This window comes from Rhinolophus sinicus, linkage group LG06, assembly GCF_036562045.2.
Source record: "Rhinolophus sinicus isolate RSC01 linkage group LG06, ASM3656204v1, whole genome shotgun sequence".
In the NCBI taxonomy this organism is placed as follows: domain Eukaryota; kingdom Metazoa; phylum Chordata; class Mammalia; order Chiroptera; family Rhinolophidae; genus Rhinolophus; species Rhinolophus sinicus.
Genome location: NC_133756.1, coordinates 141,812,559 through 141,828,415, shown reverse-complemented (window position 1 = coordinate 141,828,415; position 15,857 = coordinate 141,812,559). Strand labels below are relative to the sequence as shown.

Genomic DNA, 15,857 nt, shown 5'->3' with positions numbered 1-15,857 from the left:
AGCTGTGCTCTATTACATAGCATAATCATGGGAGTGATGTCTCATTCACAGGTTCCAGGGGTTAGGGCCAGACATCTTTGGGGGCCATTTTTAGAATTTTGCCTACTATAGTACTGCTGCCAGTTTAAGACTAGTTTAGCAAAAACCATAGACACAGATAACAGTTTAGCTGTAAGGAGGGAGGAGGGGATGGTAGAAGAGGGGAAAGAGGATAAAAAATGTGGTCATGGAAGGAGTACTGACTCGGGGTGGTGCATACACAATACAATGTATAGATGATGTATTATAGAATTGTACACTTGAAACCTATGTATTTTTACTAACCAATGTAATTTAATAAATTAGATTTTAATAAATTACATTTTAATTTAATAAAAATTTTTAAAAAAGACTAGGTAATTTCTTCATTTATCTTTTAACTGTAAAATACCTGTCATGGTCAACACTAGCACAGAAAGGAAAAAAACAAATAGAAGATAGCATTTATAGAGTATTCCAAAAAACAAACAAACATATGCCTAACAACCTAACAGTTTAGGCCACGCAGCTACAGTAATTAAATATCACATACAGTACTTAGAATAGGGCTTGTGACAGAGGGGAGGAGAAATGCAAAATTTGCATGTGATGTAATGACAGTAGCTGTAATGGGGCTTTCAGTTTTACTAATGATCAAAAGTTTGAGAACTCAACAATATAACCAATGCCTGTTTATACTGATTTGGACTCCCAGTTGTAGGAATTAAAATGCTCTGTGCAAACTGCCTTAAGCATATGATCTGAAAAAAGCCCAGGGGAAATGTTGGTTTAGGTGCTCAACTGATACTGTTAGACGCCATTTTTCTGTTTCACCTTCAGGATTCATGAGGAAGGAACACGGTGTCAGCAGCTTCTGCTTTTAAATAGTCTCAGGTTTCAAGGCCACAGGATCTCCTAGAAATACCAGCAAAAGTCTTTGAATTATAAACAGAGCCTCAGTAGTGTCAGGTCCCATTCTGAACAAAGCACTAAGATGTGCTGATTGGCTTCGACCCAGGTCATGTGCTCCAGCCCTGGCATCAGGGCTGTCGTCAGCTTCACTGGAACCACATTGACCAGACAGGGAGTGCTGGTTCCCAGAAGGAATGCAGGGCTGGGCTACCATAGGTTGGTAAAGGACGCTGGGCCACACAAGCAGGAATGTCCACAGCGGGGTCTTTCCCATTTTTATAGATATATTTGATGCCTATGTGATATATCTGTATCTATACATCTATCTCTATATGTGTATATATATGTATATACATATATATATATATATATATATATATATATTATATATATATATATATATATAGAGAGAGAGAGAGAGAGAGAGAGAGAGAGAGAGAGAGAGAGAGAGATTTCCGCTCACTTGCTCTCTAGAATGAAGCAGCAATAGTGGGCTGAAAGGAAACCTGGGGAGCTATTTTAGTGGTATCCAAATTGTACACTGGGGAACCTTAGTGTTTCTCTGCTGATAAAAGTGAAAGAATGGAAGGTTTAGTCCAATGCACAGAAGAAGCTTTGCGGTCCCCCCCTCCCCAACTCCCTCCTCTTTTTTGTTGTTGTTTAAATAACTGGCACTTGATAGCATTTGTTTATTCTAAAACATAGTATAAGATGGTAAGATGGTCTCTAATTTAGCACAAAATTATATATGTGGTTGTTATAAATTATATATATTAATGTTTTTCTACATTCTCTTAAACAGCATACAAAAGCCTATGTTTTCCATTACATGAACAAGTTTGAGGACCATTGATATAGTCCTGTCTTTTCAAATTGCAGATGAATAAACTGAGGCCCAACGAAGTTAAATAACTAGTCCATGGTCAGCCAGGTACTTGGTGTAGAATCTTGGTTTTATGTCTCATTCTAATACTTCCCCATCCTCCATGCTTAGTATTTTAATATTATTATCTTAATTTTATCTCACGTTGTTGGAGAACTTGATTATTGCTGGTAAGGATGGTAAATTTGTAGGGATAGGAAGACTAGAATGCAATTTCTAATGTTTAATAATTGCATTTTATTAGAATGTAAGTTGTGTTTGTGGGCTTTGCTTAAAATAACTAACTTAGCAGGATGTTTGGTGACAAAATTTAGAAATGAGGCTTGGTTATTTAGTCTAACTCTTTGGATGAATGTATAAGCACAAAATCATCTTGTTTCTTTTAGTATTTTTACTTTTAGTTTTTATACCATGACGATGCCTCCTAGAAGTCATCTAGAGGCAATAAGATGAAGTGGTCAAGAAGAAACTGGAGTCAGGCTATTTGGGTAAAATAACCTTGGCAAAGCCCCCTTTTCTCTTTGTGATTTAGTTGCCAGTTCTGCAAGATGAGGTCTAATACCTCAGATGGTCGTTGTGAGGATTAAATGAGACAATACATGAAATCATGCTATAATATAATATTGTAGGTAAGAGACTTGGGAGCCAAATTCCCTGGGTCCACATTTTTGCAAGCTGTGTTACCTTGGTCTAGTTACTTAACCTCTCTGCTCCCCTTTTTTTTTTCATTTGTAAATTGGAAATGATAACACCAACCTTATTGGATTGCTATATATATAAATGAAGCCCTTACACATTTCCTTGATTAGCTATGCAATTTGTCATTTACAACATGCATCAGAATACATAACTTCTTGTGGAGTCTGCAACATACTGTACTACCTTGAGCAAAGCATGATTGAGTTTTGTTTTGTTTTGTTTTTAGGGTCATTGTGTTTTTATTTATTATCACATCTTAATATTAGCCCCTCTCCTATGAAAAACAAGGGCATTAATACATTTGCACTTCCTCCTCACATTTCTATTCTCTATTATAGCAGGTCTTATATTTTCAAGGACTGTAACATTGTTATTCAATTTTGTAACTATAGTTCCCACCCTTCTTTAGCATTGCTTTTATATTTACACATATTTATGCTGAACAGAACAGAAACATCATTTCATCAGGTTTCTCAATTCTTGAGTTGAGATCTTGGCTCCTATTCACATGGATGAATACAGTGCCTGATGTTTTACTGCCTCCACCCGAGGAGCTGCAACTTCTTACTGCCACTGACCTGGCTTTTCCAGCTCGCAGCTGTTTCCTGGTATAGCGTCTGACCGCGGTATAGAACAGATTAGCAGTTGCCAGGAGTTAGGGATGGGTGTGGATATAAAGGGAATCTTGTGGATACTGTACAGTTGAATATCTTGATATGGTGGTAGTTACACAAGGCTACAAATGTGATAAAATTGCCTACACACACACACACACACACATACACACACACACACACACACACACACGCTAGCTAGCTAGCTAGCTAGCTAGCAATGGTAGGTTAAATCCCCCTTGTGCTTTGAATCTAACTTTTCTTTCTGTCACCAGCTGGAGAAAACTGTTTTTAAAGAGGCTCATGTGAGTAAATTATGCTCGCCCAGCTCATCTCCCTACCTGAAGGTCAGCTGTGCTCTATTACATAGCATAATCATGGGAGTGGTGTCTCATTTGCAGGTTCCAGGGGTTAGGGCCAGACATCTTTGGGGGCCATTTTTAGAATTCTGCCTACTATACTACTGCTGCCAGTTTAAGACTAGTTTAGCAAAAGCCATAGACACAGATAACAGTTTAGCTGTAAGGAGGGAGGAGGGGATGGTAGAAGAGGGGAAAGAGGATAAAAAATGTGGTCATGGAAGGAGTACTGACTCGGGGTGGTGCATACACAATACAATGTATAGATGATGTATTATAGAATTGTACACTTGAAACCTATGTATTTTTACTAACCAATGTAATTTAATAAATGAGATTTTAATAAATTACATTTTAATTTAATAAAAATTTTTAAAAAAGGCTAGGTAATTTCTTCATTTATCTTTTAACTGTAAAATACCTGTCATGGTCAACACTAGCACAGAAAGGAAAAAAACAAATAGAAGATAGCATTTATAGAGTATTCCAAAAAACAAACAAACATATGCCTAACAACCTAACAGTTTAGGCCACGCAGCTACAGTAATTAAATATCACATACAGTACTTAGAATAGGGCTTGTGACAGAGGGGAGAAGAAATGCAAAACTTGCATGTGATGTAATGACAGTAGCTGTAATGGGGCTTTCAGTTTTACTAATGATCAAGAGTTTGAGAGCTCAACAATATAACCAATGCCTGTTTATACTGATTTGGACTCTCAGTTGTAGGGAATAAAATGCTCTGTGCAAACTGCCTTAAGCATATGATCTGAAAAAAGCCTAGGGGAAATGTTGGTTTAGGTGCTCAACTGATACTGTTAGACGCCATTTTCCTGTTTCACCTTCAGGATTCATGAGGAAGGAACACGGTGTCAGCAGCTTCTGCTTTTAAATAGTCTCAGGTTTCAAGGCCACAGGATCTCCTAGAAATACCAGCAAAAGTCTTTGAATTATAAACAGAGCCTCAGTAGTGTCAGGTCCCATTCCGAACAAAGCATTGAGATGTGCTGATTGGCTTCGACCCAGGTCATGTGCTCCAGCCCTGGCATCAGGGCTGTTGTCAGCTTCACTGGAACCACATTGACCAAGACAGGGAGTGCTGGTTCCCAGAAGGAACGCAGGGCTGGGCTGCCATAGGTTGGTAAAGGACGCTGGGCCACACAAGCAGGAATGTCCACAGTGGGATCTTTCCCATTTTTATAGATATATTTGATGCCTATGTGCTATATCTGTATCTATACATCTATCTCTATATGTGTATATATATAGTGTGTGTGTATGTGTATATATATATATTATGTGTATATATATATATATATATATATAGAGAGAGAGAGAGAGAGAGAGAGAGAGAGAGAGAGAGAGAGAGATTTCCGCTCACTTGCTCTCTAGAATGAAGCAGCAATAGTGGGCTGAAAGGAAACCTGGGGAGCTATTTTAGTGGTATCCAAATTGTACACTGGGGAACCTCAGTGTTTCTCTGCTGATAAAAGTGAAAGAATGGAAGGTTTAGTCCAATGCACAGAAGAAGCTTTGCGGTTCCCCCCCCCCCAACGCCCCCCTCTTTTTTTTGTTGTTGTTTAAATAACTGGCACTTGATAGCATTTGTTTATTCTAAAACCTAGTATAAGATGGTAAGATGGTCTCTGATTTAGCACAAAATTATATATGTGGTTGTTATAAATTATACGTATTAATGTTTTTCTACATTCTCTTAAAAAGCATACAAAAGCCTATGTTTTCCATTACATGAACAAGTTTGAGGACCATTGATATAGTCCTGTCTTTTCAAATTGCAGATGAATAAACTGAGGCCCAACGAAGTTAAATAACTAGTCCATGGTCAGCCAGGTACTTGGTGTAGAATCTTGGTTTTATGTCTCATTCTAATACTTCCCCATCCTCCATGCTTAGTATTTTAATATTATTATCTTAATTTTATCGCACATTGTTGGAGAACTTGATTATTGGTGGTAAGAATGGTAAATTTGTAGGGATAGGAAGACTAGAATGCAATTTCTAATGTTTAATAATTGCATTTTATTAGAATGTAAGTTGTGTTTGTGGGCTTTGCTTAAAATAACTAACTTAGCAGGATGTTTGGTGACAAAATTTAGAAATGAGGCTTGGTTATTTAGTCTAACTCTTTGGATGAATGTATAAGCACAAAATCATCTTGTTTCTTTTAGTATTTTTACTTTTAGTTTTTATACCATGACGATGCCTCCTAGAAGTCATCTAGAGGCAATAAGATGAAGTGGTCAAGAAGAAACTGGAGTCAGGCTACTTGGGTAAAATAACCTTGGCAAAGCCCCCTTTTCTCTTTGTGATTTAGTTGCCAGTTCTGCAAGATGAGGTCTAATATCTCAGATGGTCGTTGTGAGGATTAAATGAGACAATACATGAAATCATGCTATAATATAATATTGTAGGTAAGAGACTTAGGAGCCAAATTCCCTGGGTCCACATTTTTGCAAGCTGTGTTACTTTGGTCTAGTTACTTAACCTCTCTGCTCCCCCCCCCTTTTTTTTTTTCATTTGTAAATTGGAAATGATAACACCAACCTTATTGGATTGCTATATATATAAATGAAGCCCTTACACATTTCCTTGATTAGCTATGCAATTTGTCATTTACAACATGCATCAGAATACATAACTTCTTGTGGAGTCTTTAACATACTGTACTACCTTGAGCAAAGCATGATTGAGTTTTGTTTTGTTTTGTTTTGTTTTTAGGGTCATTGTGTTTTTATTTATTATCACATCTTAATATTAGCCCCTCTCCTATGAAAAACAAGGGCATTAATACATTTGCACTTCCTCCTCACATTTCTATTCTCTATTATATCAGGTCTTATATTTTCAAGGACTGTAACATTGTTATTCAATTTTGTAACTATAGTTCCCACCCTTATTTAGCATTGCTTTTATATTTACACATATTTATGCTGAACAGAACAGAAACATCATTTCATCACGTTTCTCAATTCTTGAGTTGAGATCTTGGCTCCTATGCACATGAATGAATACAGTGCCTGATGTTTTACTGCCTCCACCCGAGGAGCTGCAACTTCTTACTGCCACTGACCTGGCTTTTCCAGCTCGCAGCTGTTTCCTGGTATAGCGTCTGACCGCGGTATAGAACAAGGTTTAGAATGCTTTCTCATTTGTTCCATGTTTTTTTATATCTCTTTCTCCTGAAGTATGGCTAACTGATAAAGTCAACTATGAGATTACCTTGTATTGTAGCACGCAGTCCTCTCAGGTCTTAAAGATCTTAAAGAACTAAACCCTTAGTTATTGGTGATTTCACAAATAATAGCAACCTATTTGTCTAAACCTCTTTTTGCCCTTTAGTAGACAATATATGTACTTTGTATTGTTATCAGTTAAAATCATGCTTGAAATTAGTAACACATATAAATTCAACACATTTATGAGTTCCTTCTGTGTGTCAGTTCAGTGCCAGGCACTTTCCATTGTTTGCTTATATAATCTCATAAAAATTCTTGAGGTACCTATTACTTCTACCATTTCTTTTCGTATGAGGAAATGATGCCCAGAGAATTTATCTGATGTTCTAGGGTCAACCTGTAACTAACAGAGCTGTGATTTGAACCTTAGACTCCAGAAGCTAACTCTACTGTTTTTCCTACGATAGCAGTGATTCCCAGGCCAGGTGCATCAGCAGCTCCTGGGACTTTGTGGAAACGAGTTCTCAGGTCCTGCTCTCGATTTGGGGTGGGAGTGGGGGCAGCAATCTGTGTGCATCTTCCAGATAATAGAAGCTGAAGTCTGAGAAGCATCGCACAAATGCACATTCGACTGGGGGAGTCAAATGACTTTCATTTTGGGGAAATATGTAATATTTATAAAATTTTCAGTTGCATTTTTTCCCCCTCAAAACATAAGTCTCTGTTGTGTCTAGTTTACCAGTTGTGTTTTAAAATTTTTTCATCAAATTCAGTTTTGGCCTTTATTTTTACATAACCATGTCTCCATCTTCAAGTGGCCAATATTATTTTCATTTTATTTCTGAAATTCATTATTGCTATGCCTTGACCTATCTTTGATATCTGATAATGTTAAATTTTTCTTTTTATTGGTTTGTTATTAGTCTTCATGTTTTGGGTTTAGGTTAAGGATTGTAGCCCTGTTTGAAATGCAACTAATTGCGTTCTTTTTGCCACTCAGTAAACACAAATGAGTGCATCAATTTTTTCTTTTCCGCCAGAAATCATGGGACTAAATCACTTTATTGTTTAAATTTAACAAATATTTATAAATTAACTATCATAAGCCAGGCCCTGTTTTAAGTACTTGTTATTATTACTAATTTCCTCATTATTTCTTTTAAGAGTAAATAGTCAGTGTCTATAAATAATTTATGGCATAATACATTTTATCTTTGTGAATGTTGTGTCATTTAAAAATTCCCATATTTCTTGTTGTTCTGTACAGAACTTGTTTAATTATCTAGAATTCCTGACTCATTTCTCCCTTTTTAAATACCAAGATTTATTAAGTGCTTATCAAGTCTCAGTCCAAGACTTCATTTTGTATTTATTACTATGTGAATTTAGGTATTAAGATTATCCGCAATTTACAAATTAGGTGACTGAGAGAGAGTGGAACTAGTCCAAGGTCCACGAGCTAGTAAGGGGAATGGTCATGACCTGAAACAGGTTGTAACTTAGAGGACATCATGCCTCCTGTTATATTTTAAAACCCTACTTAAATCATTCTTTTCCATTATGTCCCATTAAATTTTTTTTTATATATTTTCCTTTGATTTTTTTTTTTTCATTTCAAATCCTAAACTTAAAAAAAAAAAGTCTTCTAATGTATAAAGTTCTGTAGGCCAAGGATTGTAGTTTATATCCTTGCAGTGCAATTGCCTGTCATAGAGTAAGGGTTTATGAGGGATGAATACATTAAAATAATAATTTTGGGCACAATATTTTATTTAGCATTTTATTCATATTAATTGTCACATAACTAAATGTCCACAGTAAGCACTTGCTATAATGTTGAGTAGATGTCAACATTTGACAGTTACTTTTTCAAGTTATGAAATTTGAAGTTAAGAAAAATTTTTTCCATTATATCATGAAAAATATTTCTTTTGTAAGTCTCACTTTGTTCATTTTTAGCTTCTAAACTTGCTTTTCTTTCTTTCCTTCCCTCCCTCCCTCTCTCCCTTCTTTATTAAAAAGAGAGACTTCTTTTTAGGTATACCCAAAGGAAACCACTTCCAACAATAGAATTGTTCCCCAGGAGAACTGCCCTGTTGTTAGGGTTTAGGATTTGAGTCAAATTTACTATTTGACTCGTCACCCACACTCCGTGCCTATGGTGCTATTAAACCACAGAGACAGACATGTTGACTCCAAAGGTGGTGAGCCTGCCAAGAGGACAGAGAGTGAAACAAGTCAAACAAATTAATTTTGGGATACTTTCCGCTTCCAAAAATCTGTTACGAAATCTAGAATTGACCTCTAGTGTATTTTACTTGTCAATTGACCCAGAGAATCAAGTCTTCATAACATTCACAGCCTAAACAAATTATTATAATCCCAAACTCTGCTGGAGTCTTGTTCTGTTTTCAAGGATTTGGCAGACATTACCAAACATGGAAGTTAAAATTACATCAAGGAGTCATATATTTTTCAGTTGATTTTAAAAATATATAGTAATCAAGAAAATAAAGTAAGTATGGTGCTAAAAGGAATGAAAAAAAAAATGATATCCAAATATCTAATGTTAGATATCCAAATGTCTGATATGGGCATTTACGTTCATTAACTGAATCAAATGTTTATTTCTGCTCTCTGTTGTTCTAAAAAAAACCCACAAAATAAAAGACTAATGCTTGCTTTGAATCACCTTTCATGTCAAGATGAATGGTGGCAAAGGATTAGCATCTAGGAAGATAAAAATTAGGATGAAAGATAAACCTGATAAAGGGGAGAAATACTCAGCTGCAAGTCAGTTCCAATCATCAGGAACATGTGGTAGTTCACTAAGGGAAAACAAACACATGTTAAGGTGATAATGAGCACAACTGGCAAGGTAAATTCTGGGACATCATAGAGAGAAGAGACTTTCAGGAGGCCCTTGGAAACACCAAATTTTAAAAGCCAGTTGGCCCCTGTGGCCTTTCAACAAGCCCCCATGTGTGCACAGTTGTAGACCTATCCGGTAGTCTGCCATTTGCCTTAACACTGGCTCCACTCTGAGTAGAATCCAGCTCTGTACCCAGAGTGTCGAAACCTAAGGACTAATAGGAACTGGCTTGGAACTTGGGTTTTAAAATTGTTCCTTAAAGCCTCTGGATTCCGGGACACTGAGGGTGAGCCTGGAGGGCAGGCTAAGCGAGCTTTTCCATTTCTCTACCGCAACAAGAATAGCTCCACTTTATTGACCTTGTGCGAAGGCAGTGCACTGCAGTGATTAGGAATGTACCGTGCTTCCCCGAAAATAAGACCTAGCTGGACAACCAGCTCTAATGCATAAAAATAAGATGGGTCTTATATTAATTTTTGCTCCAAAAGACACATTAGAGCTGATTGTCCAGCTAGGTCTTATTTTCGGGGAGACAGGGTAGATACTATGGTCAGGTTGTTTCGTTTCGAATTCTGATTCACACTTACTAGTTACATGACCCTGGACAAGTAACCTATCTGTCTTTCAGTTTTCCATATCTGTATAATGGTCATAATAGTAGTACCTAGCTCTCATGGTTAGCTTAATGCCTGGCATATAATAAGCACTCAGTACATAGCTATCTGAACAAATAGGTCTGTGAAAATATAACAAGCAAAACACAAAGTAAACCCTTGGGCCATTAATTTTAAGGTAGTTATAAAACGTAGGTGTTAAGGACTGCAAGAGCTTCTGTCATATGTCTGCTATTTCTTTACTAAACTATTCCACGCTATGCTCTTTTAAATCATATGTATGTATTGATTTTATTTTATATTCTTTGTTTTACTAAAGATTCATAAGGTATGTATATTATATTTGTGTATTATATTTTGAGTGGTTTAGGTCGGGACAGGTAGGGAAGACACCCATGTAATTTGCTTCTTATTGTGTCTGTTACTGAGACACAAGTGGGTGAAGGTTTGGTGATGGCTTTTTGAGGATGGTAATGATAATATATTGATGATAATCTCTAAGTTATGATGACAGGAACTAGAATTATTCTATACAAAATGAGAAAAGAGAGCAGTGATTTAAAAGTGAACATACATTTAAGAACATATATAGAATATAGTGAATAGCTTTTACCTTTCTCAAGTTCTGAATAAATAAGGGAATAAATAAGCATTCAGTTGAAGCACATTTAACCAATGCCTGTCACTTCACAGCTATTCTGCTTGGTGCAAGGAGGTTCGAGATCAGTCTCAACGGAGTCTGTAGTTTGTCAGACGAAATATGCAGTTTCTGTGGAGTAGAGCAACTTCAAAATGGTTATTTAAAATACAGTTGATTAGTTCTAGAAAGTAGGGAATTACTTTCAAAATGTAATGGAGTTGTGTTGAAAGGGCCCAGCAGCCAACCTGAAACATCTCTTAGTTCCAAAGCTGGAACAATTTGAGCAAAAATAAATAAATATAAGAGAAAAAGAATACAGTAAGTATTCATGAGTTTATACTTATACGAATACATGCTGAAAAAGTAATTGGATGGGGGAGAAGGAACAACTTTTCCTTACCAGAGAACCCCAACTGTAAATGTAGAGTGGAACAAAGGAAATAGAAAATCGTCATTAGAATAGCATAGCAATAATTGCTGCAGACAAGACTCATCCACAGATGGTAAAATGGGTGGGTGAAAGTTTAAGGTAAAGCAGTGTATTTCCAAATATATTACTCAAAGATTTATCGGTTACAAGGGAAAAGATACTAATGTGTCAGTGGAGAAACTTGGCAGATAACACCTTAACCAAGTGATCAAAGTTAGCATTACCAGCAATAAGACATATGCATGTATAACTGAACCAAGCAAGTGGGTTCAATGTTCCTTGTGCATCCGACATGCCAGTCACCGAGGCATCAGTTATTTTGCAGAAAGAATAGGCTTTATTATGAGGCAGCTCAGTAAGGAGACTGGAGGGAAACCTCAGTTCTGTCTCCCCCAACAAAGGCTTGGAGCAAACTTAGAGAATACGGGTAAGAAGGGGCTATACATATTCATCAATTCTAACTCGGGGGTTTGATTGGACAACCTTGGAACCTGGCCATTTATGTAAGATGCTTCCGCACCTGATCTTCCTGGACAACAGACCCATCACTTCTGAAAGGCTTCTGGTGTTCAAGTTCTGGTCATGTCTGGGCCTTTTGGTTCTGTCACGGGGATGAGACTTTCATTCTGGGTACAGCTGGAATCAAAGTTCTCTCCTCGGTGAATGCTTTGGCTGTGTGACATGTGGTTTTGGTCTGTTGTCTTTGAAAAGCAGCTCAGTATAGTGTTAGAAACAGGATAGGACCAGTTTAAGCTGGTTCTGCCGTTGTAAATAGACATCATACACCTTCTGCAATGATCGGATGAGACAGACGAACACCTCTGTGGTAGTCCCCCCACATCCATAATCATGAGACAACACCAGACAAGCCCAAATTGAGAGATATTCTACTAATTAATTTTCTTTTAAAGGTCTCTAAAGGAAATACTCATCAACTATCATCATAGATTGGAGGAGACCAAGGAGACACGATAAGTAAATGCAATGTGGTACCCTGGATAGGATCCTAGAACAAAAAAGAACATTAGTAGAAAACTTAATGAAATCCCAATAAAGCCGGTAGTTTATCTAATAGTATTGCCCCGATGTTAATCTTTTAGTTTTGATAATTCTGCAATGTTAACGTAAAGGGGAACTGGGTAAATGATATACGGGAACTCTCTGTATTATTTTCATAACTCTGGAAGGCTAAGATTATCTCAAAATAAAGAAGGAAAACATAAAGTTAATTCTTTTAAAATTCTGAGATTTATTAAATATGTTTCTGCACCAAAGCAAAGGCAGAAAGTAGAGGTATACAAAAATAGCTCTAATTTTGTGATTTTGTAGACTTTTTCTGGACACTTTCTTAGGCTCCTAAAACATCCTTCAGAAATGTATTTTTCATATCACTCCCTTCACTAAACAATGTCATGTTGTTCTGAGTCAGTTATTTGTATACAAAATGTGTATAGAATGTGAATGTGGAAGCTGACTTTTCTGTAGTATAGAGTTAAGTAGTTATTAACAAAACTCCATTAAGAATATATTTCACAATGACAAGGTTACTTTCTACCTTCATTAACATATTAGTTAGGCTACGTAAATCTTTGAAACCTTCAAATAATAGATGGCTATTCCTAATTGGGAGATAGAATTCCTCAGAATTTGAATATGGAATAGATGTTAAATGATATAAAAATAGAAATAAAAGTAAAAAGAAATTCTAGAATTTCTTTTTGACAAGGTTTAAGTTCTTCTCTATACTTGAAAGAGACTTTTTTGGGGCCAGCTTTGTGGCGTGGGCAGTTTTTGTTCCTGCAATTATCAGAGGACATACAATCTTGAGCATATCATTGCTGCTGCAATTAGCTTACTTACCACTTACGCCTTGGAGGCAGAGGAAGCTGCTCCTCCCTAAACAGCTGGGATGGAATTGTTGGAAGGCTCTCTGCCCCTTTGGATAAACAGTCATGGTCCCCCACCTGGGCCAGGTGTGTCTTTTTTTAAGGATTAGGAGAGCCGGCAAGGGCTGCTACCTTTTAAAATAGAAGATCCACTAAATTGCGGGTACTGATTATGTTGGATCTAAAAAAAAGTAAGATAATTGTCCTGAGGTACTTGCAAACAGTTTGGGGTTAATTTTGTCCTCCTATAATCTCTTTAAACTCCACTTTGGGTAACTAACTAAAATAAGACACCGAAAACTGTCCACACAACTTCAAACCAACTCTTTTTTTCCATGAGAACAAGAAAGTCACCTCTAATTAGAGCAAAGGAATTAGAAACAAATCTGTCCACTCATTTGTTGTTCCCATACCTGTTGTTTGTACTGCTGCCTCAATTACAGCTTCAGTTTTTAGTTTAGTTCGCACTGTCTTACTAGTATTTTTTACTCCTCTAGCTGAGGCATAATTATGTTACAGCAGTCTGAAATGTTACTTGTTTCGTTTCTCTGTTATAAAATGTCTTCCATATCACTCTAACTTTTCAAAGGGAATGAAATACAAAAACATTAGGGACCAGAGTATCTAAGACATGAGCTGATAAATTAAAATATACCACATCACGTAATATTTGTAATTAAAATGTTAATAGAAACTAATTGTTCACTTGTTATGACCTATACCCATTTGAAATACATAGTTTCTGAGTCCTTAATCTGAAGCTATATTTCTTGGGCTGTTCATTCAGGTGCCTGATCTGCCTGAACTTTGTGGGCCTCTCATTTATTTGATGGACATTTAAATTTTGGTGATGGACTCAGCAAACCAAAATATGGATTCAGCCCCATGTGTCAGATTTCTGGCACAAAGGAGGTTGACTTAGGGAAGTCTACGCCATTATAACATTCTCTACAGAACTGAGTTTTTATGCGGTGGTATCACTGTGTCAGTTGATTTAACTAAATGTATCCTACTTAGAAGAATACCATTTACAGAATTTCAAGCACATTAAAATGTCTCAATACACTTGTAGCAGAAGATCTCATAATTTATTTTGTCCATAATGACATGAGAGAAAAATGTAACAGCTGTTTTAGAATTACAGGCTCTGCAGTGTGCATCATTTTGTTGTTTTTGTAGATTCAGTTTATTCCAGCAGAGATTCAGGTTAAATGTTTATATAAGAGTACCGTTTTTTGTTTTTTTTTAGTTTTATGTAATAAGGCAATGATGAATGAAATTAATTTCCTAATTTTTTTGCTTTCTTTATAGTAATCAAATATGATATATGGGTTTAATTATGATATCTGGGGTAGTAGTATTATTTAAGACATTTTCCCTTTCTACAAAAAGTGGTAAAAATAACTTTTACAGGACAAATTTCCAGCATTTTGCTTTATAAATTCTTTTCTTGTAAAATTATGTTAACATTATAAAAAGCTTTAAAAAATTGAAGCCACTACAATAAATTTTTTTAAATAAAACTATAATAATATTATCTAGAATTAGACTGCACTATTTCTTAGTGAATTGTATATATATATACCTCTTTGATCTTGGATATTTTAACATGACCATGTTAGGAGATTATTTTCAAAAGCATAATTATGTGGATTTGAGAAATCATTAACGACAACAAAGTTTTAAGTGTTTATCCTTTTACAAGAAAGTATGTTTCCAGTATTTGCCAGTTCTGCTGAGGTTCAAAAATAACAACCTGCTAGTTTTTACCATTCTCCTATACTTCTTTTAAACCTTTCATGTAATCCTTATGTGTTCACTATTCAACTTCTCTAATGAAGCACTTACCCTTGTGTCTCCTATATTTGTAAGATTGCCTAAAAGGTAGGTGGATCTGAAAATCATTCATCAAAAATGATAATTTGTAATCCTCACATCTTTTTAAAAGGTACATAACTTTTACTCACACCCCGAGGTCAATTTATTATAATTTTGTTTTACTTAAGCTTCTAAGAACTTGGATAAAAACAACTGGGTTCAAGTGTGGTTTCCTACGTTTTCTAGTCTCAGAAGGGGGGATTTCTGGATTAGCTCTTTGTTCTTCCTCGTAGAAATATACAAATCTCTCTACATTACGGCCATTCATGTTCAATAGTAAGTTAGTTCTCAAATACCAATAAGATGATATGGGCTTGATGGAAGTTAAATGTCCCTAAATCCTATGAATTGATCTGTAGGAGCTGTTTTCCGCCTGAGTGGCGGCCTCACCGAGGCAGACATCCGCGGAGCGGTGGAGGTCAGGGTGATGGAGGAGGAGTGGGCTTGGCGGCCCATATGCACTCTATTCCTGACAGTGTCTTGCTTCGGCAAAGGGAAGTGAAGCGCGTATACCATGCTCAGTGGCATTTCCAAATGCAGCTCAGCTGGGGGCCTAGGCTTATTGCATCAATGGCACATGCGGGCAAAAAAGGAAATACATAATTTTGTCAAAGTAGTAGATCACAATCTACCCGTCCCCTCCCCTTTCAAAATCATCACCCCCACACACTAATAGCTCTAATAGATACAGACTTTATGCATATTTCAGTCACAGCAGTATTTCTAATGCATATGTGAAAGGGCCCTTAATTTATGTCTACCAACTGTGTGGTGACCTTCTTTTGGGTAATGTCATCATCCTAATGGTGTTTCTATTATACTCAAAGGTAGCAAATGAGGCTTATTGCAAGAAG

The 15,857-nt window shown here is 36.4% G+C and overlaps 1 protein-coding gene across 1 annotated transcript in view; it reads left to right on the top strand.

Moving 5' to 3' along the window:
* LOC109450800 (doublecortin domain-containing protein 1) overlaps positions 1 to 867 on the top strand; it is a 241,412-nt gene extending 240,545 nt beyond the window's left edge. The window contains exon 18 of the mRNA XM_074337083.1: positions 859 to 867. Within this exon, the coding sequence (XP_074193184.1) occupies positions 859 to 867 (9 nt within the window). The remainder of the gene's footprint in view (positions 1 to 858) is intronic.
* The last annotated feature ends 14,990 nt before the right edge of the window (positions 868 to 15,857 follow it).